The 25,433-nt window shown below is 33.9% G+C and overlaps 1 protein-coding gene across 1 annotated transcript in view; it reads right to left on the reverse strand.

Annotated features, from left to right (window-relative positions):
• Nucleotides 1–25,433, reverse strand: part of LOC148944080 (uncharacterized) — a 152,467-nt gene that overhangs the window by 101,375 nt on the left and 25,659 nt on the right. The window contains exon 2 of the mRNA XM_089100790.1: nt 8,816–8,964. Coding sequence (XP_088956916.1) covers nt 8,816–8,828 — 13 coding nt within the window. The 5' untranslated portion in view covers nt 8,829–8,964. The remainder of the gene's footprint in view (nt 1–8,815; nt 8,965–25,433) is intronic.

Below are 25,433 nucleotides of genomic sequence, written 5' to 3' on the forward strand. Positions count from 1 at the left end.
TAAAAAGCCTTTATAATTTCAAAAACAATATTTTCCAACTGATAATGTGATCCATAGCCTCTGATAGGAAATGATGTAAAGAAGCTACTGCTTGCTCTGTTGACCTACCTCCCAAGAAACCAAACTGAGTGGGAGATTTTTTTTTTTTTTTTTTTTTACAAGAAATTAAGTAAACCAGGGCAGCCACAGGTTCAATTGGTGAAATATAGAACTTAGGGACCTCTTTTTTGTCAAAAAATGGACCCCTCTAGGAACCATTCTGGACACAAACAATGAGAATGATCATTTGCGGACATTTCTCCACGATCCAAGGCCAAGTGATAATTAACAAACCAACCACCAGGGAATCATCATGTCATGGAAGGAGCTTTTGGCTTCTTTTTTCTGAACAATTTACTTTTGAATACAAAATATCAAATACAAAAATATTATGAAAAAGATAAGGGTACTGTAAATAGAACACACAACCAATTTGGTTCCATATTTTTGCACTGCCTTCTACTGAAACAGAGATGTGATCATTAACTGTTGATTTGACTCTAAATGCTGCTTATTCTTATAGTCCAATTGATCATAGCCTGCGTTAGCTGTATCTCAACCTTGTCCTTCTTTTTAGTGTCTTTTTTCAGCAAGTTATGAGCTTTCCTTCAGTAACTCATCTGCGGCCTATTCCTTGGAACCAAACGCTTCTTTTTTATTTTTCTTTGAGAGATTCTTGGAGAGTCTTTATTGTCTGTCCTTTCAAAGAGGTTTCAGCGAGCTGCTGCTCTCCTAGTTATTCTCTTGCCTCCAAATCCTGCCATTCTTTCTTAGTTTTCTTTCAAAGCTTTTTCCTGTTGTAGGTAGAAATCATAGCTCTTTTTAGCGGATTTGGCTAGTTTCATCAAGTCTTCAGTGACAGCAACATTTTGCAAATGTCCTCCAAATATGCTCAACCTATCTATCACAGAGAGTTTTGCATTCAAATTTCAATCATTCATCAAAGCTTTTTCTTTGCTGAGAACTCACCCAAAAAGGGAGAAACACCACTCAATGCTGGCAGACTCGTGTGAAGTGGTCAAAGCATTTTTCTACAACTCATACAGGTTTGAAAATTTTCCTCCCTGGATCATGGTGTTCTGCTTGTAGTCGATTTTTCCCGGCTCCAGTGGAAGTCCGGATAACTGGAATAGCTTAAACTCGTCAACTAACATGTTCTTTTGCGACACGATGGGTAGCTTCCTAGCAATATATAATAAACTGTAAGAAGAAACTGGCTTTGGAACTTCATTGGGATAGAAAAAAAGTTAACGCTTTCAACAACTGCTTTCTGCCAACTTCATCAAGGGTCTTCAAAAAAATATAATCCAAGAGCTTTGGTTAAAAAATAAGCGAACTTAGCTAGCCTAAAGGAAAAGCTTTTCACCACTGTATCTTGCAACATTTTTCCAAATATATCTCCTATTTCGTCTGCAGATATCCCAGAATAGTAAAACTCAATCATCTTCAAAGCCCATGTAATTTCTGCAACTGTTGTTTCATCCCACACTATGTAAGCACCTAGGTGCATGGACAGTTTTGCTGGTTTCACACTCTCCATGTAAGATACTGCCAAGAGATGAAGCAGATTTGGCGTTAGCTTTGTGGTAACATTCTTCTTACGTTTAGCAGTTTTGGCAAAGGTATTGGTAGCCTTCAGGACACTAAGCTTTAAACAAAAGCAAGAAAAGGGACTTTAGGGGCCTTTATCAAACAGTTCGCGGTAACAAACTGTAAGTAAGGAGCAACCTGGCTCAATAGTAACCGAAACTCTAAAAAAAGGAATTTTGATACCAATAGATACATCAGAAGAATCAGATTTTTATGATGATTTCAAATATATAATTTTCATCAAGTTTAGTTTTATCCATCAAAAGTAACGCGCTTGAGAAAATTTGCCTTATTTTCGAAAAGGGAAAACAGCCCCTAAAAGTCATAGAACTTTAATGAAAATCACACTATGAGATTCAGCGTATCAGAGAACCCTACTATCGAGGTTTCAAGCTCCTATCTGCAAAAATGTGGAATTTTGTATTTTTTGCCAGAAGAAAGATCATAGATGCGTGTTTATTTGTTTTTATTTCCCCAGGGGTGATCGTATCGATCCAGTAGTCCTAGAATATCGTGAGAGGGCTCATTCGAACAGAAATTAAAAGTTCTAGTGCCCGTCTTAAGTGACCAAAAAAATTTGAGGGCAACTTGGCCCCCTCCAGCGCTCATTTTTTTTCCTAAAGTCGCCCAATCAAAATTTTGAGATAGCCATTTTGTTCAGCATAGTCTAAAATATAATTAATAGGTCTTTGAGGATGACTCAATCCCCCACTGTTCCCGGGGGAAGGACCGAAAGTTATAAACTTTGCCCATTTTTTGTATATAGTATTGGTTATTGGGAAGTGTGCAGGTGTTTTCAGGAGGATTTTTTTTCTAGTGGGGGGTCGGGGTCGGAGTAGGGGTTACGGGGGGATCTTTCCTTGGGGTAAGGAACATTTCCATGAAGGGGGCGCCAGATTTTCCAGCATTATTTAAAAAACAATCAGAAATTAAATAAAAAAACAAGTTTTTTTCAACTGAAAATAAGGAGCAACATTAAAACAAACAGAAATTATTACATATATGAGAGGGTTCGCCCCCTAGTCAATACCTCACTCTTTACGCTAAAGTTTTTTTTAGTACTTTCAAAAGAGCTATCTATTCTAATTAACCAGCCTTTGTGATTCAGGGGTTTGTGATTCGAACAAAATTCGAACTTTAGCGTAAAGAGCAAGGTATTGAATAGGGAGCAAACTCCCTAATATACGTAATAAAAACATATGATTATAGAAATTCGTTACGTAAGTTAATTCGTAAGTTACGTCAGAACAAAATTTCGAGAAAGCCAATTAGCCAAAAAAAAAGGAAAATTAATATGCGAATTTCGTTTTAATTATTCATTTATGGTGAGCCAAAATCAAATCTGCATTAATTCAAAAACGTTCAGAAATTAACTAAAAAAACAAGCTTTTTTTTAACTGAAAGTAAAAAGCGACATAAAGCTTAAAACGAACAAAAATTATTCCATATATGAAAGGGGCTGTCCCCTCCTCGACGGCTTGCTCTTTACACTGAAGTTTGACTTTGTCTCACAACTCTTTTTTTTAAAACAATAAAAACTTTAGCATAAAGAGCAAGGTATTGAGGAGGGAACAGCCCCTTTCATATACGGAATAATTTCTGTTCGGTTTAAGTTTTAACATTGTTCCTTTACCACAAAACACAATATGTCTTAACTGTGGGTTATACTGAGAGCAGTCATTTACATCATCCTCTACTTCTTGCATCTTAATATGAACTTTGGCATAGTATTTTGTGCCTCACAAAATATTTTGTCTAAATTCAAGTTTCGAAATTATTTGTAGAACTCTTTAGAGAGCAAGTGATGTAATATAAAAGGCCAAGCCAATTTGTTTCCTCCTCCTTTTTTGCCAAGAGGATGGTCATCAGGCCGAAGTGGAAATTCTGGAGATGACAATGCAATTTGACAAAGCAAACAGCAACCTCCAAATGAATCACCTTTGTAGGCTGCTTTTTCCTTGGGAAAACTGACAACTCCACAGAAAATACGTACAACCCTGAATGGTCCCAATGACTTTTAATTATGACTTGCATAGCTTACTGCATGTTTATAGTTTTGTACTGGGTTTTTCACCAGAGTTTACTGATGTTGAAGATTGCTATAGCATTGTTCATCTAACATAATATTTTTTTCTACTTCACTTTCATTTTTGATTTACTCTTGTTCTCGCAGTTGCTGGTCTTCTAATAGCACAGTTCTTTGTTCTTCACTTTCATTTTGATGCTGTCTGATATTCGCTTTTTCGTGACTGCTGACTGCACAATTCTTTGTTCTCCATTGTTGTTTTTGACAAATTCTGATTTTCACTGTCACGTGTAATTCTCACTGCTACTTATCTTCTAATAACATGTTTCCTTGTCTTTGCTTTTATCTATCTTAAAAATCTGTCTAGGCCTACATAGGTCTCGAAAGGTATGCATAAAGTTCCAAAGCTGCCAATAGCAGTACTAGACAAAATTCCAAAACCTACACACACTTTAGCAGGATAATTTGTGTTTTGACTACTTTGCTTTGAAAAAATAAAGTGTTTTTACATGTGAATATTTGCAGAACAGTAACAAATGTAACTTAATATTATGATAATGAATAGTGTTTTGAATGAAATCCTATTATCAAGGTTACAAGAATTAGAAAGTAGGTCAGTTTTATTGAATTCGGTTTTTCAAGATCCTTTAGCTCTTAATATTTTACATTCTTTTAATATTCAACCAAACAAATATGTATTTTTTAATGAATTAATTCAAAAGAATTCTTATTTTAGAAGGATATTGTTCTGGCATTGTCAGGGATGGGTGAGCATTCAGGATGTGATTGAAAAGTTTTTATTTGATTTCGGTACTGATATTTTAGGCCTTTGTGAGACTTTCTTAGATAAAAATTCTGCAAATAAAATTGATGTAAAAGAATACCAATTCTTTCATAAAAATAGAGCCCAGCAAAAAAATGGTGGTTTAGCTGTTTTAATTAAAATTATGTTTCTGTACAAATGATGGATAATTTTTTACAGTTTAATATTAAATGAATTTTGAATGTTGTGTAAGGTAAAGGTACCAATGATTTGACAGTGCAATTTTGGAGCCACTGTTGAATTTTTTCTTAGAAACAGGATAACTCTGCTTAGTTATGACTTGAAACACCATCTCTTGAAGCCTTTGTTATATTTTGAGAATGCAAAACATGTAAACTATACCCAAGACACCCAGGTATTAAAAGAATATTCAATTCAATCAGTTTCCTGTTTTGACACAAAATGAGCTCCTGACAATTTTTCAGCTATGTAATGTTCAAACCGTCATTACTTGCTTTAAAAAAAAAAAAAAAAAGTTAGGATCAGCACCAATGCATCAAAATACAGCTGATCTTCTGTAAAATGCCGCCATATTGACCTTTTCTTGATAGAATTAAGTTAAAATGGCAGCTAATATTACAGGCCTATTGATGAAACTATGCTCCAAGTGTCTAAAAATCTTCCTTCAGCTAAATTCAAATGTAGATATTGGCTTCTATCAATATCTTATAGTAACCATGTCAAAATTTTTGACAGACAACAACAGACCCTGTCAAAATATTGGTGACTCTGTCAAAACTTCACTGCACATGTAAAACTGATGAGAAACAATTAGTGTCAAAATTCTGATGAAAACATAGTTGCCAAATTTATGGATACTTTCTCAGCAATGAAAGGTTTTGATGAAAAAAAATTCAACATGGAAAAAAGTTGTTTTTAATTGTAGTTTTACTGATTTCATTCTAGGTGCTAGATTTTTCCATCATCTGAGGAACTGCCGCTTGGCATCATGCTATGTTCATATTTTGAAACATTTGATTTGTTTGATCACGACACCCTAATTCATTAACCACTGAACAAATTTTAAGTACACCCTCTCTTAGCAAATTTTACATATGTTTTCTTTCAAATAGATCCAAAGCTGTGAAATACAAAATATTCTCTCTGAACCCCTCCATAATTAGCATGGAATTCCTACCCCAACCAAAATTCTAATGAAACATGTTAAACTCATTGGCATCACAAACTTCTAATCATATTAAGTAGGACATGCATATTTCAAGAATTCTGGACTTTCCAAACTAAAGTTTTTTAAAGTAGATTAAACTGGTAGATTAACTTTGAAATGGCCAAATGTTGATATCACCTTAACTGCAAACAACAAATTAATCTTTGCTGAACAATTAAGGCTGAGACAAAGTGGGCTTTTCTAGGTAGCACTTATGAAGAGACCTATATCCGACTATTAGCCTATATCACACAATATATTATAGAGACTGAGGTCACACAATTACACTCTATATTATTTTCCAATTTTGTCCCTATAATTGAAGCAATTTTTTAGTATTTTGCTTCCACTATCTGAATAGTATTTTATACATTTATACATTTGACAAAGTTGAAGAGAAACAATTCAATAAAATAAAAAGAATAGGCATGTCAAATCCACCAGGATCTGCCTGCAAGTATTCCTGAAGTATTTTGACATGTGTCAAATAGGGTTCCAACTTAAACCAAAAACAGGTAACTTTTTTTATCTGTTGAATTTATAGGTGAAAACATTCCAATTTAAGAAAATTGGAGTTTTGTACCCTTCTCTGATAAAACTGTAAATTTCAAATGAAACAGTTAGATTTTTAGATATTTTTTCTACATACTGAAACCCTTTTCAAAGCAAAAGTCATTAAATTAAGCCTTCTGGAGTAGAAAAAGTGCTGTTTTACAAAAACTGTTGAATCATCAGTAACTTTACCCTACAGCTAATTATATATTTACCTTAATGTTCAAAAAGTTAGGATGTTTTGGAATCAAAATATACCCTTTTAACCATTTCCCCCTTCCCAAAAAAAGTGGGGAAGGGCATGGGTAGGGGTGGTTGTCCTCTGATCACTTTAGAATCTTAAAAAGGGCATTAGGACTTTTGATGTCCACTTTAATAAGCCTCAATAAAAAGTTAATAAGACCACTCTTCCCATAAATACTTTATATCTTAACAATAGACAACTTGCAAAGCTTAAAGCCCTTGCCTTAGAAGCTGGAAGGGGAGAAACGCTGTCCCCTTAACAATGGGGCACAGTTATATGACCTTTGGACTATTTTTGAACAAAATGGCTGTCTCAAAATTTGGTAATTGGGCATTATATGGGCTTTTACAAGAAAACCAGTCACAAAAAAACCATTTTTGATGGGTTAATTCAAGACTGATATGTGCTAAGTGCCCTGTGTGGCATGTCCTGAGGGCAAAAAAACAACCTAAAATTGTAACATTTATGGGTTAAAATTGTAATATTTAATTATTTGGTGCCAAAACAGAACTAATCCTTCTCAGAGTGAAATAAGGTGTTAATGTAGAGTTCAGTGTCATCAGAAGAAAACACTATTGAATTTTGAAAACAACTTTAAGTAATCAAAAAAAAATTACTAACATCATTCCTAAAGAGTTATGCTTTACTTTACTCCCTAACCCTCTTTAGTTTGCAAATTTAAAAAATTTCAAGAACATTAAAAACCTAAAAATATTAAAATTAGTTTTAAATCTTAACCTTTAAGAATCTTAAAATCATAACATAAAGCCCAAGCTATATATTTCCAATGCATTTCCTGTTAGTAGAGTTGAATTTGTACAATGTTGATTCAGTTAATGGTTATATGATGATTCCTTCTCAAGAACCTGATTGTACATTAAAATTCTTTATAATTGACTGGATTTAAATTTTTTCTTAATAATTTACAGCAGATATTGGTTGACCATATTTCCTTTGTTTCTTCAATTTTATCCATTCTTGTATATGATTTAGTCAACTATTATATCACTTTGATTGAATAGCCTAGGCCTATGAAGACCATTAGGGGGAAAGGGGAACTGGGGATCAATTGTCCAAAACACAAAAATAAAAATTCTCTCTCTTTTGTTCTAGCATGTCACCTTGTGAAGAGAAATATTCTAGGCCTTTATCTATTTTGAAAAACTAGACAGGGAACAAGTAAAAATGTAAAGTTAAGAGAAAATTAGGTATTTTTTTAGGTGGGACTATAATTTAGCTAAGATGAAAGTGAAAATGTCATTGGATGCCTTTTTTATGCTTTTTCATAGTTCAATAATTACTTCAAAAAAGCATAAAAAAGATAAAAAGAGCATTAAAAAAGCATCAAATGATGTTTTTACTTTTATCCTAGCTAAATTATATGGCCCACCACAAAGGAACCCTGAAATTTAAACACCCCTACTCCCCTATTGTGCAAATATATACCCTGAATTGTTGATGGCAAAGTTTTGAATTGCAAAATTCAGTGCTATTTTTGTTGACAGCATTTGAAAAACTTGATATAGGAAAACAATTTATATTTGAGTTGCCTAATAAATGAGGTTTAAATTACTATAAATACATATTTTTGGAATATATTACTCTTGAACAACTTATTTATAAACTAGTGATGTTTTTAACCACTTTTCAATAACTTAACTAGTGGGTAAAGTTCTATGAAATCATATTATTGAGTTAGGAATAAAGTGAAGACACCATTCAACACCTTATTTATGCTGATTATGAATATAATAAGCATTTCTATCGGAAATGAATTCAGCCCCCCCCCCTATATAGGCTATACCTAACCTAACTTAACCCTGAATTGGCATATATAGGGGGGGGGGGGCTGAAATTCATTTCCGATAGAAATGCTTATTATATTTGTAATCAGCATAAAAAAAGGCATTGAATGGTGTGTTCACTTTTGTCTTAACTCAATAATATGATTTCATAGAACTTTACCAACTAGAGTTCATAACTTCTTTGGGTGGCTACAAAAATGAAATACATTTGGGGCCCCTAAAGGACTCAAGATGAAAATACCCCCAGATGCAATTACTGAATTAAAAAAGAGCATAATCAAAGGCATCAAATGACATTTTCACTTTCATCTTAGCTAAATTAGCCTACAGTGCCACCTAGAAATTTACCCTCATTTAAACAGTAGAATAGCCTACCCTAGACAGCCAAATAGTTGCCTGTTCAGGAAGTTAAAAATTTAGGTGACGTTAAAAAGCCCAGAAACAATTTAACTAGGCTAGTAGCCTACATCTACCATTTAAAACCTAAACTACTTTGTGCATCTTGGATAGGCCTATTGAATTTAATTATTTCTTGAAACAAAACCAATACGGATTATTTATTACTTACACAGAGACTTCATCTTTAAATGTTATACATTTACAGATAAGGCTAGGCCTATCATTGAGTTGAGTTGAGGTCACCTCACGTCTTCAAGGACCTTGTGACCAAATTTCGTGTTATTTATCTTTCTTCGATGTGCAGTAAACTTCCGACTGCTGCAAATAAAAAGTCGGAATTTTTTACAATTTTATAGATAGGCACTACATATTTACAAATTATCAGTCCTTGACAAAAAATCCAATATGAGATTAATTATTGTTAATGAATGTTCACTATTCCATGTAGCATGATTTATCTGCAATGGTAAACCATACAATTCAAAAAAGTCCTTAATCTTTTTCCTATATTTTACATATGATGGACAATCGAACAAAATATGTTCCAATGTTTCATTTATTCCACAAATTTCGCAATTGGGATTTTCACCATAAAAACGCCCCATATAACTTCCTGGGCCACAATGTCCTGATCTTGTACGAAAAGCAGCTCTTCCTCTGTGTCTGTTAAGATGATGGTAAATGCCAAGATTTGATTTGGCTGAGGTCATGCTGTCATTGCTAATTCTGATTGTTGCTGTATTACTTAGCAATAATTGGTCATTTCTTATTATCTTTTGTATTATATTAGCAATCTGGCTAATTTCATTTGGTGTGTCTGGCATTAAAACCTCACCATCCAATATGGCTTCTTTTGATAGTTTGTCCACAACCTTATTACCCGGGATCCCAGCAGGACCAGGCAACCATTGTAAAGATATTGACCAGCCGCTATTCAATGAATAAAGCAACATAGAGTAACATTTATAAATTTCAGAACTTTTATTCTTTTTTAGATGGAAATTTAGAATTACTGTTAGAACACTCTTAGAGTCACAAAATATTACATATGGTTCATGCTTTTGGCAATAACTTCTGATCACATTGACGGCAATTTGAATTGCAATGCACTCTGCCTGAAAAATTGAAGAGAGAGGGGGGAGACAATACTTTTTAATTATTCGAAAATTTGGTATTAAACATGCCAAACTGACTCCCTGACTATCTTGTGAACCATCAGTGAACACCTGGATATGATACTTATATAGGAATTCTGTAAGTCTCTTAAATAAATGAAGTGCATGTGGTATTGTGATTGCAGAAAATTCAGTGCTTCCTGATAGGGATTTCAGTGTCCAAGGAGGGATTTGTATCACTGAAGGAGCCTTCAATGCTATTGTAAGGTTCAGTCTAATCTCTTCATCATTTAGCAATGAAAGAGCAAATTCAATGCAATACTGCTTATTCCTTTTCCTGGGTGGATTTTTTGTGAGCATTTTACCAGTCTTGATGATTCTGGTTTTAATAGGATTATTGTCACTGATCCAAACCTTTTGAAGATAACTTAGTGCTTGAATTTTCATACGGGTCAAAATTAACGGTACTCCAGCTTCACTGTGTAGAAATTTTGTTGGCGTTGTTTTCCTGGCTCCAAAGGCAATCCGAATTGCTGAATTTTGGATTGCGTCAAGTTTTTTCAGAGAACTAATCCCTGACAGACCATATATCTGCAAGCCGTATTCAATTTTTGGACGAACATATTTGCAGTAAAACTCCACAAGGAAAGGAGCTTTTACTCCATGTTTGGGTCCAGTAAGCATTTTCATCACATTCAGTCTTTTTTGGCACGATCTGCTTACATCATTAACATGATTTATCCAAGATAACTTAGAATCAATTTTGCAGCCCAGAAATTTAGTCTCTTCAACAAATTTAATTTGATGCCCATCAAGGAGCAATGTTGGCTTTGTCACAAGCTTTTTATTTGTGATTAACATGGCTACTGTTTTTTCCAAGGAAAATTCAATGTCAGCATCACAGGCCCAGGTTTCCAGAGCTCGAAGTGAACTTTTTAAATCATCTTTTACTTCTTCAATTGTTCTACCTGTGGCCCATAAAGCTATATCATCCGCAAAGACAGATGGGTGAATAGATCCATCATCTATGGGTATGTCATTGACACTATAATTAAATAAATCGGGACCCAATGCAGAGCCTTGGGGAACAGATCTCATAGGTGTTATTTGGTCCACTGTAGTGTGTTTTCCAACTTTGACCTTGACATTATGTTTGGTTAAGAAACTATAAATTACTGCAAGTATTCTTCCCTTAAATTTGGCTTCTATAAGATTATTAAGAATTTTTCTATGAACAATCCTATCAAAGGCACACTTCAGATCTAAGAATACTGCAACCATAATCAATTTGTTCTGGAGGCAATGCAGTGCAGTTTTTTGAAACATTACCAAGTTTTCAATTGTACTACGATCTTTGACAAATCCACATTGAAAATCATTCAAATTCTTTTTCTCTGTTGTGATGTAATTTATTCTATTTTTTATAAGTCTCTCATAAACTTTACCAATAACTGGCAACAGGGTAATAAATCTATAGCTATTTAAACTGGTTAGGTCCTTGCCAAACTTGGGTAGCATAACTGCAACGCCTTCTTTCCATATTTCAGGAAATTCGTTATGGAACCATTGATCATTTATGATGTCCAAAAGAGTTGTTACTCAAGTCTCAGATAGATTTTTAATGAAATGGGGGTAAATTCCATCATTACCTAGTGCAGTAACTGGCAAGCTACATATCACACTATTCAGCTTAACAACTCTAAATAGATCATTATAAGGCTCTTCATTACTCTGGTTGTTGATGTGATTTATTTTCCAAATAGTACGTTCATCTCCCTCAGAATCTGGGTCGTGGAAACCAACAGTGCATTGAAGAAGTTCCAATCCTGCCATAGATTTTTCTTCATCTGTAACTAGTGCATGACCATTCAAATATAGAGGAGGATTGGAGCAGGCTGGTGGAGTACCCATCATTGACTTTATAAATCTGAAAACATTGGAGGAAGGTTTTTGAAAGTCAAGACCATCAAGGAACTTCTTCCATGACTCTTCTTTTGCTTTAACTATAGTTCGTCTAAAACTGGCTCTAGCCTTCTTAAGTTCTATGAGATTTTCAATACAGATTACACGGTTATACTTCTTTTTAAGATTGTTGAAATTTTTTTTTTGCTTGTTCACAACTTTCATTCCACCATTTAGACCATTTATGTTTGTTCCTGCCAACAATTTGTGGCACTGTACTGTCTGCAATTTTTAAAATTTCACGCTGGAAAATATTTATACTGTCAACACTACTTAGACCATGGCTTACAATTTCCTTTATGTCAGTTTGTCTGCATTTCATTGTATATTCATTCCATTTCACTTTATTCAAGTTATGTTTTGATGGTGTTTGTTTTTCATTTTGTGGTGATAGGTGGTGTGCTACTTCAATTGAAATACAATTATGGTCGCCTTTAAAAGATGCAGAGTCTAAAACAGATATGTTTGCTTTAGTAGCATATTGGGGCTACAAAACTGAAGATCAATGGTGGTATATGTTAACCTCTGGGAATTATGCCTTGTTCTTAACCCTTTGGGAGTCAATAAACAACATGTGCTATTTAGGAGTAAATATTCCACACTGGTTCCAGCTTGGTTTATAATTGGGCAGTAGCACCATACACTACTATGAGCATTCAGGTCTCCTACAATAATATAATCACAATTGCTTGGGATTTCACTGACTAAAGCAAGTAACTCGGTACCAATGTCATTGTTCCCTGAAGGATTATAAATATTAATTATATATAGAGGTTTCTTACCTTTGATGAATATATTGCACCCAATTACCTCTTCCTTTATCATTCATAGAGTCCGTAGAATGCATTGTAAGTGGAACAAAATGTATATTTTTATGTATTTCTATCATTACACCACCACCATTACCACTGCTTCTTTCCTTCATTATAGTTTGGTAGGGATATACTTTTGGAGCTATTTTATTCAGAAGCCAAGTTTCTTGTATACAAAAGATGTCAACATTTTACTCGTCCATACAATTTGGGAAGATTTCTTTGTTATTTCTAAGAAATGATTGTGAGTTCCATGTTATTACCTTCAGATAATTAGTTGTTCTGTTCATTGTTGTGAGAATTTAAAATAGCACCTTTAATTTTGAGACTGTCTAATTTTGCACTGGTCAAAGTTTAGATAACTGTGCATAAATGATCTATTCAGCTTTTTATACTGCTGTGCTGTATTTGAAAAATCTCTGGTGTGATAGCCGGGGCTGAAATAATAGGTATAAGAATATCTGCTGCTGATGTATTATCTTTACTTTTCTGATTCAATGAGCTGTGGCTGAGGGATTATTTGCAGGCTGTTGGTGCGTATGTTCTGTACACAACCTGGGATCTCTTGTACCCCATGTTGTATTTTTCTGCCATCAGTAATACATTTCTATTTTGTTGCCTGATAGGACATTCCCTAGATGTTGAGGAGTGACAGCCTTTGCAATTAGCACATCTATAAGTTTGTACTTTTTCTGTAGAATCACTGTTTTTGAGAGGGCAATTCACAGACTCATGCTTTCCAGAACAGCTTAAGCAAACTGGGTCATTTGCTTTACAATTTTTTTGTAGATAACCATAATGTTGGCATTTAAAAAACTGAAGAATTCTACGATTATATACAAAAACTTCCTTTTTCCTTCCACAACACCACACAATAAGTGGCAAGTAATTGCTAGAAAACACCACCATAACAGCATAGCTATCTTCAAGTTTCCTTGACTCTCTATTGTATCTCTTCTGCCGTATAACCTCAGTGATCTGAACTGATGACTCTATGCACTCTTTTAATTGTTCATCACTCAAGTACAAGGGCACTCCCTTGATAATCCCTCTTCTAGTGCTTTCACTTTTACACCTCCTATTGATTGAATTTTTTGAACTTTTTCTGCTTCTTCAATGGTGTTCACATAAACTGACAGCATATTTCTTTCTCTATTTGATTCAAATTCAAACCTGATGGGGGAAACACACTCCTTTAGTGATTTAAGTATAGAAAATTCATCTACTAATTTTTGATTCTTATCTATCGCTTCAAATTCTACTCTTGTCAGAAACAATTCATTTACAGGAATATCACAATGTTTTGTAACTACTGACTCCATTTCTTGTTTTTTATTTTTGCTCTGTGTACTTACACCAGGGGATCTTACTCGTTCCCTTCCCAAAGAAGGGTTCAATCCCAGACTTGGGAATCTAATTTTTCCATCCTCACTACTGTCTATTATTCCTTCTGCCAACATTGGATTAACACTTCACATATCTTCATCAGATTCTGCTGGTAAAGATGGGAAGTCATTATTATTGTCAAGAACCTGGAACCTGTTATTGACAGGTAGATTGTAGCCACTGATGCTGGCTGTACTAAGTTGTCGATTAGAGCTATTCACTGGCACATGAACAACTTGTTGATGGGGCTGCCACTGCCCCTGTTGAGAAAAATGGCGAGCCTGATACTGGCTGTATGACATAAGGGCTGAAACATACTGAACATTACTTCCATATTGTCCACCAACACTGGTGTTTGATTGAATGATCATATAGGGTGGTGACTGATAAGCACCTGATATAGGTGGACCCCCCAACTGGGGGTCTAGGTTACTCATATTGACCCTACAAGCCAAATTCTCACTGCTTTAATAAGGCACAATAATTGAAAATGTAAATAGTTAAGGAACAATAATTGAAATTGCGGTAAAATTCTACTTTAGCTACTTTTGGCTATCTTGGGAAGGGGTTAGGTTAGGAAAATGAGACTTTCAGGGATGAGTCTACAGGCTAAAGTATTTCCCGGGAAGGTATTTTGAAGTACCTACCTCCACTCCTTCTCCTTCTAGAGGGTCATGAAATTTGCCTACATGACAGGTCTATACCCATTGAAATTTTGAAAAACAACATTTTACCTTAATTTTCAGTTGTCAGTTTCTTTTTCTCTGGCTTTAGCCCTGAAAATGCAATTTCAGTTATTTGAGCAGAATTTTAAGACACATAAATAGTTTATTTCCAAAATTCAGGAAATGTATTTGCATACCTTTAAAACCTTATAACTTGGGATTGAGCAAAGTTGTGAAGTTGAAAACCATGTTGTTGTAACTTATTTAAGCAGAAGAGCTATTTTTTAAGGCTTCACTTCTACAACTCATAGATTTCTAAAAGTCTTAAATGATTAGGACCCTCTAAGGTAAGAAGGAGTAGGGATAGATACTTCAAGATACCTCCCCAAGTCACACATTAGCCTTGATACCTATCCATGAAGGTTTCATTTTCCTAACATAACCCCTTTTCAAGATAACCAAAAGTAGCTGAAGTAGAATTTTACCGAAATTGCAAATGATTAAGCAGGATAAAACACAGTAAAAATATATACTTAAGAAAGAAGATATTTATCCAACCGTTCAGGCTAGGCCTATCATATTATTTATCCAGTTCTGTTTAAAATTTTCCACTCATTTCAGCAGGGTTGCCGTCGGGTGAAAAAAAAAATTGCGACACTGTGGCTGCGTTCAGGGCTTCCGCTTTCTCCGAATCTTCGGGGATTTAACCGAAAATCTATGTGTCCCCGAAAAAAGAATTGGCTCCCCGAATCCCCGAAATTTCCCCGAAAATCAACCAATCACGGTGTCACCCCTAGTGACTATCCCTAGCAAATATTTCTTTACGTACAATGATTTTTCACTACTCTCTTGTTTGTTAATTTTCGCCTCCTGTGTTACTTTGTATAATAACCAGACACATATAATTTAAGTATAGACGGTTCTTCACATTTTCACGAAACTATCATTTTCCTGCATTTAGGTTAAACCAATGCTAATGCAGTATTCCAAATGTTATTAGGATTCTTACATTTATGTCATTCGTGGTCAAGACAATCTTGACAAAATTAGACAAGAATTTTGCTTTAAGATATTGAACGCTCGGTTGGATTTTGGGTTTTAAAGTTGAACCTCTAAAGAGGGAGAATTGTTTTGAAAGCTGAATAATAATTTTAAATTTTGTTTTCTCTTTGCTATTTTGGTTTTGAACATACTGTATTAATATTTAATACTTAACGATTGAAAGCATAATATATTGAAGGAATTGATCTTTTCAGGAATTCTTACCATTTAAATTTTTTCTTTCATTCGGTGAGTAAAATTTAAGTTCTTTTCTTTTTTATCTAAGAATTGTATTTGTCAGTACTCCCCTCACAATTAGTATTCTGGTCCCTTCACCCCTGTAATATTTACAATGGGCGTAATATTTCAAACTGCAGTTTTGGATCTTTTTAGAGTCTTGCAAAGCTGTTAGTTAGGCGAAGGAAATTCTATTGAAAATATGTTCTGCTCAAATTCGGGATAGCCAAGTAATTTGTTTAAATATCTAGGCCTACTTTTACAACTTCTAATGCTTGAACAATTTTAGTAACCCTGTATCAAGGCTAATTGGAGACTATATATTAATTATGAGGTAACCAAAAGAAAGGAAAGCATAGTAGAAACAAACAATAAAAAAAAATGTGTGTGTCGAGGGGGTATTTTCCTCCGGCAGGGGGGGGGATATTTTCTGAAGGTATTTTCCGCGGGGATACTTTCCACACAAGGTATTTTCCGCGGGAGTATTTTGCGCGGGAGAGTATTTTCTGCGGGGAATTTTTTGTGAGGGGGAGGGGTACCTTCCAATTTTTTCAGTGGGGGGATTTTCCGCGGGGTAAATAATTAAAACCTTAGAATCAGCAAGAAAAACGAATAATGTGTCGATTGTAGTCGAAATTCCCTTTTAATTTAAGTTTAAATTTACTTGTTTAATTTAATTCCTGTTTGTTTTAAGTATTAATGTTGCCCCATAGTTTTAATACATATATATATATATATATATATATATATATATATATATATATATATATATATATATATATATATATATATATATATATATATATATATATATATATATATATATATATATATATATATATATATATATATATATATATATATATATATATATATATATATATATATATATATATATATATATATATATATATATATATATATATATATATATATATATATATATATATATATATATATATTCATAGCAATTCAGAAATATTCATAGCACTTCAGTAATAACTGAAATAATTTTGTTTCCAAGATAACAAAAGATTTAATGAGTTTTCTTAATGCAGAGAAATTGGTGACATCTCCATACCAACCTCAAGCCAATGGTAAGATAGAAAATAGGCATGAAATATTTTCGAACGTCTTAAGCGTTTATACAAAAGATAATAGGAACGACTTGGATAAATTCCTACCATATCTAACCAATGTAATCAACAGTGCCTATTTGGAGACAACTAAAGAAAATCCCTTTTATTTACTGTATGGCCGTAACTTCAGAATAACTTATGAAGAAATCATTGAGTCCAGGCAATATTATAATAGCACAAAAGATAACAAACAAGAATTCATAAATAGAATGAGGAAAACTTACAAGATAGTTAGGCAAGAGTTGGAAAAATCTAAAATAAGTCAAGAGCTAAGAAACCTACCAAAAATTAAGGGAGAAATAGATTTCAAGATAGGAGACTGCGTCCACCTAAAGAGTGAAGCTAAAACAGAAGGAAAAAAACTTTCCAATAAATACTCTGGACTGTATACAATAATCAAGAAAAGTACGATAACGGTTTTACCTTTAAAATGGCAAACCCCGATACCGGAAGAATCTATAAAATACACGTTAGTCGAATAAAAAGAGACAAAATTTCCATAAAGATGGGTTTCGCAATTCACGCCTACCGATTCATCAGACGCAGAAGACGAACCACCTCGATCGAGGTTGGCCGAATTAAAACCTATTAATTTCAGACAAGATTATTTCGAAAATGATACTGATGAAGAAAACTTCGAGGAATTCTTAGCTATGAAAAATTTAGTTGTTCCTGAAAGAAAGTCCCTAATACCAATGAGAATAAAAAAACCAAGGAGTAAAAAAGTTCATCCTCAGAAAGTTCAGAAGAATTAGATTATTCGCTATCCCCAAAAACCAAATTCTTTCCTTATAAAATTTCTACCCCTTGTCCCTCCAAAAGATTTCCAGATGATATGGTATCACCATCAACCCCAATAGAGAGACCCCTGTCATTACAGGATGAATTAAATAGAGCCATAGAAACCCCTGGTAACAAAATAAAGAAAACTCCGGCCAAAGACCCAAACAAGAAAAAACTTGAGAAAAGCTATGGATATAATCAACTTTCCTGTAAAAACAAGGCAAAACACATTATCCTGGAATCCACAGACACCTGAAGATGCCAATCCAGGAAAATATCACGATATAACAGTGTTCAAAGTTAAGCCCAAGGAATGGTCCTCCTGAAGAGCGACCATGGTGCAAAAAATACCCCACCCCCCTGAGGACATGGCATTTAATTAATGAAGGCACCCCGCGAAGACAATTGACTCTTCCCAAAGATCTCAAGAATATTTTAACTCTCCCGAGTCAAGAATTCAACATGAGGACCCAGAAAATAAACCTTCTCCCTCCAGAGGAGAAGAAATATATGAAGGGCAGGCCAGTGACACCCCAAAATTGCAGAGGACCACCCCCAAAAGCCCTAATGATGAGTCTTCTGAGACCAGCTCCACTGGATCAGACGATGCATCAGCCCCTGAGGAACCCCGACACACGGAGACGAAAACTAACTACAGCTGCGGGCCTTGAGAAGGAAGTTAAATTAAAAGGTCAGAAATTCCTATTGAAGCAAATGTTTGATCTAATATTAATGGGAAAGCCTAAAACGAATAAACCTCAAGAAAGCGAGGAGGAAGTTAACACGAAGCCTGGTAGAGTAATCTAAAAACCAGATAAATGGAAATACGTCTAGAAACTAAATACTTAAAAACTCATAAAATATTGTTAATACAAATTTGAAGATGATAAACATACCAAAATATATAAAACAAAATTGTTTGGATAAGAAATTGAAAAAAAATAATAAAACGAAACTAACAATTAACCTTTACAGATAACCTGAATATCGATTTGACAGAAACCCCTGAGATTACAAGCCCACGAGCAAGAATTGTTCGACCTTCCCCTTAAGAATCTGGTGCTATCCTGTTGCTAACAGAAAAGCTATGGACCAATTATTCCTGAGGCACTCGAAGCTCATAGATGCTGCGGCACCGATCAAAAAAGAGAGGCTAAAGATTGATAAAATGATAGAAGTTACACTTGAATCCCTTTGTAAGGTCAAGGCATCTAAAGAAAAAATAAACAAGAAAATAAATGAGATTCTTGTAGCTAAAAAAAATAAATAAGCTAATCGAGACTGAGTTTATGGAAGTCAAAGAACAGGCCGTAAAAATCCAAAATGAAATGGAATCATTAAGCGACGCTACGTTTATCAGTGGATACAATTACTTTGATAAGCTCTCAAAACTACAAGGCTTATATAATAATATGCAAGAAATCGGTTAAAAAGTGGAAGATTATAGAACCAATACAGTGTTAACTGCAACAGCAGCGGTGCAAGAAGCACTAGTACCTGAACAAGTCAAACTCCTAAGCCTACAGCATAAATACGACCCCTTAAAGGGACAAAAAGAAATAATTAAACTCATACAGGAAAGCTTAGATAGACAACTGGAAGAAAACAAAACGGAAATCACTAAAGAATTACAAAACAGAGGGAATTTTGTTAAAACTTGGAGAAATCGGTAGAAACCTCATTTACAGTTGAAGTCAATTTAACATTCAACCCACAATTGGAAAGTATTCTTGGAATCAAATATAACGAAGGATCACCACAACCCCCATATTTCACGGTCCCCAATCAAGTACAGTATCCACTTAAAGACCTTCAAGCGGAATCTGCACAACAAAACTCCTCCACCTTGAATAGTGCGACTCCCGAAACCGAATGCCCCACTACTCAAGTAAATAATCTAACTGGCCAATGCTCCTTAGAATTTACTCTACCAAATGAAACGCCCAAAGCACAACTGTTACAGCCGGATTAAAAAAACTAAGAAAATATCTACCACTACCGCCACTTAGAGACCACAAATGTAAAATTTATAGCTTAATATTTCACCTTTTAAAAAAAATAATTTTTTTGTAGCTAGAGTATAATTAACTTTGCAAAAAATATATATGACGGTAATCAAATAAGTCGTGCGAAAACACGTTAAACTACAAATAAAAACTTTGCTAGTTATGGATAAATTGTCCAATTAACGATATATTGAATAGCAAATAAACCTTAATTTTCAAAAAAAAACTTAAGAGTATAAAAAATTGACTGAGAGTTGACCAGAGCTCTCAAAATATTATTGTTATTAAAAAGGTTTTACATACAGTTGTTCAAGTGGTAAGTGTCATCATAAAAGTTTGGTTAAAACTCCCTGACTCCTATGTATTCTTATACAATTTTCTCAGAAATCGTATGCTTGAACCAATTAAATCAACAATACCTTTAATGTAACAAGCGTTCCTATAAATATGGTAGTATTTCCTTGCCCCGACGTTTGCTATGCATGATAGCACGCAGATTGGCCCTTAATAAAACACAAGGAGCAGGAAACACGTAATACTTCCTCAAATATTTCTATTTTTGCAATATTTCTAAAAAAAGGCGTCCTTAGTATATCCCGTCCGAGAATTTCCCCCTTATGCTCGCAACGCTAGTAGTCCTGATCTTCCAATGCGCTGGAAAGCCTTTTTCTTTATCAACTAGTTAATATTATTTTTCCTCAGAAATGCAACAAATTCTATTTATAATGAACAAGAGATTCCTAACCTCAGATACTCTAATAATCAAGCAACGTAATTATTTTTATTTTACCCAAAAGATAACCAAAAATAGGTACACAGACGTTTTGTAAGAATTTATTTAAATACTAAACAACCTGGAGTATTTATTTGACAAAATTATAAACAAGTTGTTGTCGTACCAATAACAGCTAAGATTTTTCTGTTAGTTCGAAAAACATCCTTGGCAAAAAAATTAGCAGTGAAGAAATAAATTGAACGTATATAAACGCGATAATAATTTAAGGCATAATCTGGCAACTAGTAGAAATATAATAATTAACCAAATTATAGCTAATGAGTTTCTGTCAATCAGGACAAGAGAAACAGGCTTTACTATTGTTTTAAAATCTATTACTAATTTCTTAAAGTAATAGTTTGGACTCAAAAGTCTGGCAAAATTCTTTCATGGAAAACAATTACCCGTAAAATTCTATATTCTTGGTGACAGAAGTAGACGTTTAATCTATACGTAAAACTGTGGTTATGAACGGTAAATAATATATCATTTTTCTCAGTAAAATAAAAAAGTATAGACCAACGGGAACTGAGAGTATTCTTTTGAGTTTTAAAACAAATTCAGCTATTTCGAAAACCCCTACAATTTACTTTAAGCCACCTCACAAAATCTAAAGAAAACCAGCGAGTATTTGCGGTTTTATCTAAGATATTACCATTTTTTTGCTTTTAACATCATAAATTATCCATGCCATTTGATTATCCCTGTGTAAAATGCCAGTGCAGGGAAACTATTTTACACAAATGGTTTCACTATACGCCCATTACTCCTAAAAACTAAGGACAAATCAATAAATTTATTTTCGCGTCTTTATCTAGAAAATCAGGATGCCTTTCTCATAGAGACTGAAAAATATAATCATAAATTCATAGAATAACGTAAAATAACAAATGCCAGCTAATTTTTTTACTTTTAATTACTCTGTCTATTAAAAAGGACAAAAAAAATATTTTGGCTGGTAAAGGGAGAAAGATTGTACCATGGACCAAATTGGTAACCAACACTTTGACCCTTGATCCACGTGGCGCAATCTCTGATTGTCTAAAGCGGGAGGAGGTGTAAAGCCGATAGGCAGGTGACAGAATAGCCATCAAAAACCTGTCAATTGTTTCAACAAAAAAAAATTGGCGAAAATTTTTCTTAAAATAAATTGTAACTATCGAAAATAAATTGTGTAGCTAGAAAAAATAACTACCCTACAGAAAATAAGAACAACGAGAAAATTTTTAAATATTAGCCTAGTAATCACTTCCTTTTTTAAATAATTTTTGCTGTGAAATTCAAAATTGATCCTTACACCTATTAAGTCAAGTGTAACACTTGCCTTAAATAAAGTCGTTTTGTGAATTGATGTTTGTAATTAAGAAACTAGTCGTAGATTATTCTTGCAAAGTAGGTGGTTTTGTGAAAAATGATTTCCATAAGTCCAAAATACATAAATTAGTTATCAAAGTCTCGAAACATTGTAAAATGGAGTCACAAATAAGACGGAATGTGTTCATGACAGAAAATGCGAAATTGAACTAATGATACAAAAGAAAAAGTAGAATATACAGATAAAAATGAAATTGGCCCAAGGATATAGGTACAACCTAGAGTACAATTAAGTGGCTGTTTTGGTGTTATACGCTATATAATTGTTTTTAAATTGAGCAGTTGAGTGGCGTATGACACGGAGATAGCTATTGATCCGACCAACCACAATATTGTTCTTATGATATGAAGAACCGATCATAAGAACAAACATGTTAATATCTTTGGAACTCAAGAATAACAGATATTGTTCTAAAATGGAACCTGGATAAACAAGAAAATATGGCTCAAAATGTGTCAACGTAACATGGAGACTCATATAAGGCCCACATGATGATTTTCCGTGTACGTATCTTATTCAAGAAAGGATTAACGGATGAAAAAAAAAATCAAAATTCACGACTAAGATAAATGGACAATTGTCGCGTTTAAGCTGCAAAATTTGACCCGCAACCTTAACCAGTAGAGAAAAATATTAATTAGAGTAAATAACCTGAAAAAAATATCCTGTAAATTAATAAAAAATAAACATACAATAATGTGAAATTATTAAGCAGGATTATCCTAGATTAATAAAATACAAACAAGTAGTTCCATTCAGAAGTATATGCCAAAAGACCGATAATAGGCACACCAGTTAAAACAAGTTGCAGCATCTTATCGACAGAGGTGACCAGTTGCGACAACAGTTAATCAATTCCATAAGTGAGAGGGAAAACTTCCCCTATTTATAAGAATCTCCAAAACAAGAGTTCTAGCAAATACATCCCTTCATGTCTCGTGGCTGGAGAACCAAACTGTATCTTTGGTAACAGCTTTTAAACATTCGAAAATGAAAAAAGAAACTTGTACAGACAGAAATATCTATCTTAAAAAAAAGCTTTCGTTTAATTCCCTTATAAAATAATGTTTTGCTTCAAAAATCGACAATTAAAAACCCAGTACATGAGAATGTGAAAAAAAAACAGCCAGAAGGAAGATTCTGCTGATTGTCCAGAGCACGAAAAGAGCAAGCTCTTCGCGACTAACGAAATACAGCCGGAACACAGTTTCTTCTTATGGGTTTAAAGCAAAATAATGTGTTCATTAAGAAAAGTTTAAAATACAAAAGAAAACCATGATAATTAATAATTTCACATACCTTTTAAGACAAGTAAAGCACTCGCCTTGTCCAAAGCTTGCATCATATGTTAATAGTAATAACACAATTAGCATTAATGACAAACTTATATTGTCGCAAAATAGTATTTAAAAGTACAAAATTTAAGATTATCTTAAGGCAAATTATATTTAAACTGAAAATAACCGAGATGCACCAAGTATATATATCGAAGTAAAATTAATCACAGAATATGCACTTCACGAGTATGGCATAACTAAATAGTTGATCATTTACAAGCCACCCATAGCTTTTCAAATAATGACTACGGCTGAAATAGGCAAACTACCTCTAGATCTCGATAATAAGGAAATAGTGTTTTGATTTAAATAGATCTTGACTTAATGATTTCCCACAAAAAACTCAAGCGTAGTAAAGGATTTTTAAATAAGCCTCTACAAGAACAAGCCAATGAAGAAAATTATAATTTGGGTAATATTTAGCAGTAAGAAGAAAGAAGGGAAAGAAATTAATAAAAGAAATGTCTTTACGCCCTTATACGCACTAGGCCTGAATAGGCAATGACCTTTTGCCTAGAAAGCAAAAGGAGGGCAATATGCAACCTATTAAAATATTTATCCAAAAGTACCCAAGTATAAAATTTTTGAAATTAAATCCAACCTAAATCGCCTGGATCTCGTAACTCTACCTTATAAAAATTATTTGAAATGAAGAAAAATATCGTAAAGTCATGTTTCACAAATTGCCGTTTTTTTTTTTGTTAAACTCCTTCAAGAAATTTTGCATAAAAGTGCTGAATAAATTCTTTCGATGCACGGTCAGAAAGTTTCCTAAATAAAGGGTTTTTACTAATTATCGTTATAAAAATCATGATAATCATAATACCGGTATACAAAAAAAAACTAAGAAAAATATATACGTATAGTGTGTGGATTGGAAGTTCGTAGAACATAATGCCGAGGATATGCGTTTTGCACGACCTTATTTCCATGTTTCCCTATCAAATTCCTATAAACCTTACGACTGAAATATTACATCTATAATATTTTAATACATTAAAATTAGGAATAGTACAGCGCTAACTCTCAAATGAGATCACTACAAAATATAAATATATTCTTAAGCTTATTTAAGGAACACTGTCACCAAATGCGGCATAAATGCACACGGTTTAGATCATAATTAAAGAAAAGTTTTCAATTTGCTGTTGGTTTTAACTGTAACTGCGATCTCGTCATGCTCAATACTGATATTTAGTATATATGAATATTATTTAAAAAATAAACCGTATTTAATTATTGATATTCCACAAAAATACTATATAATAACATGGGGAGATGTGGCATCTTCTGGCACAAGAGTCGAATAGGGACAAAAACAAAAAAAAGCAATTACAACACACAGAATTTTAACCCTAGAAAGGTAAGCTTCCCAAAAAGTTACGTAGATGGTAAGCTTTCGTAAAAAATACTACTTGCAGAAACATTGACTTTTAAAACTCATCACTGAACTATATTTTAAAAGCAAGTGGGACTTATCGAAAACAGATCTGCAGATAATGTTTTACACAGCACAAAAGGTTGCTTTTATTTCTTGGAGTCACCTGATATGCATGACTTCGTACGGTGTTCACCATAGAACGGTTTTTTGCAGTGGTTGCAAAAATTGGTAGTCATTCGGCGAATGTGCGCTGGGCAAAGGTTGCAGGTCGTTCTTCTCCCTTCCACAGACGTTCCTGAATGTATTTCACCTGTCACCTCCATTGTTTGACTGTTATCGAGTCTGATCGAGCGCTGCAAAGTGGGGGTTTCTAAGCGAGTGGTCATATGCGGCTGGGTCAACTCTTTGAATAGAACATTCATGAAATCCTTTCGTGAAAGTGGTCTTCCACCAGATTTGGAGATATTGAAGGAGTAGATGACATAGCTGTTGATACACGCGATGTTGATCAGCCCATAAAACATGCACATGGGCCACCTGTTGGTCTTCCGAGCCGCTGACATTGAACTACACATTTGGTCAAATGTGTCTACACTGCCTTTGGTGTTATTGTAGTACTCAATGATATCAGGCTTCTTGCTTGGATACGTGATACTGGTACCCTCATTGCAAGTTGACAGAAGCAGGACCATTTTTGATGGCTTAGGAAGATAAGACACTAGAGTCAGATCCCGATCGAAACAGAACATTGAGGTTCCTGTGATTCTCCCTTT

This window comes from Artemia sp. Qi Xiang Cuo, chromosome 14 (assembly GCF_049724085.1).
Source record: "Artemia sp. Qi Xiang Cuo chromosome 14, ASM4972408v1, whole genome shotgun sequence".
Classification (NCBI taxonomy): domain Eukaryota; kingdom Metazoa; phylum Arthropoda; class Branchiopoda; order Anostraca; family Artemiidae; genus Artemia; species Artemia sp. Qi Xiang Cuo.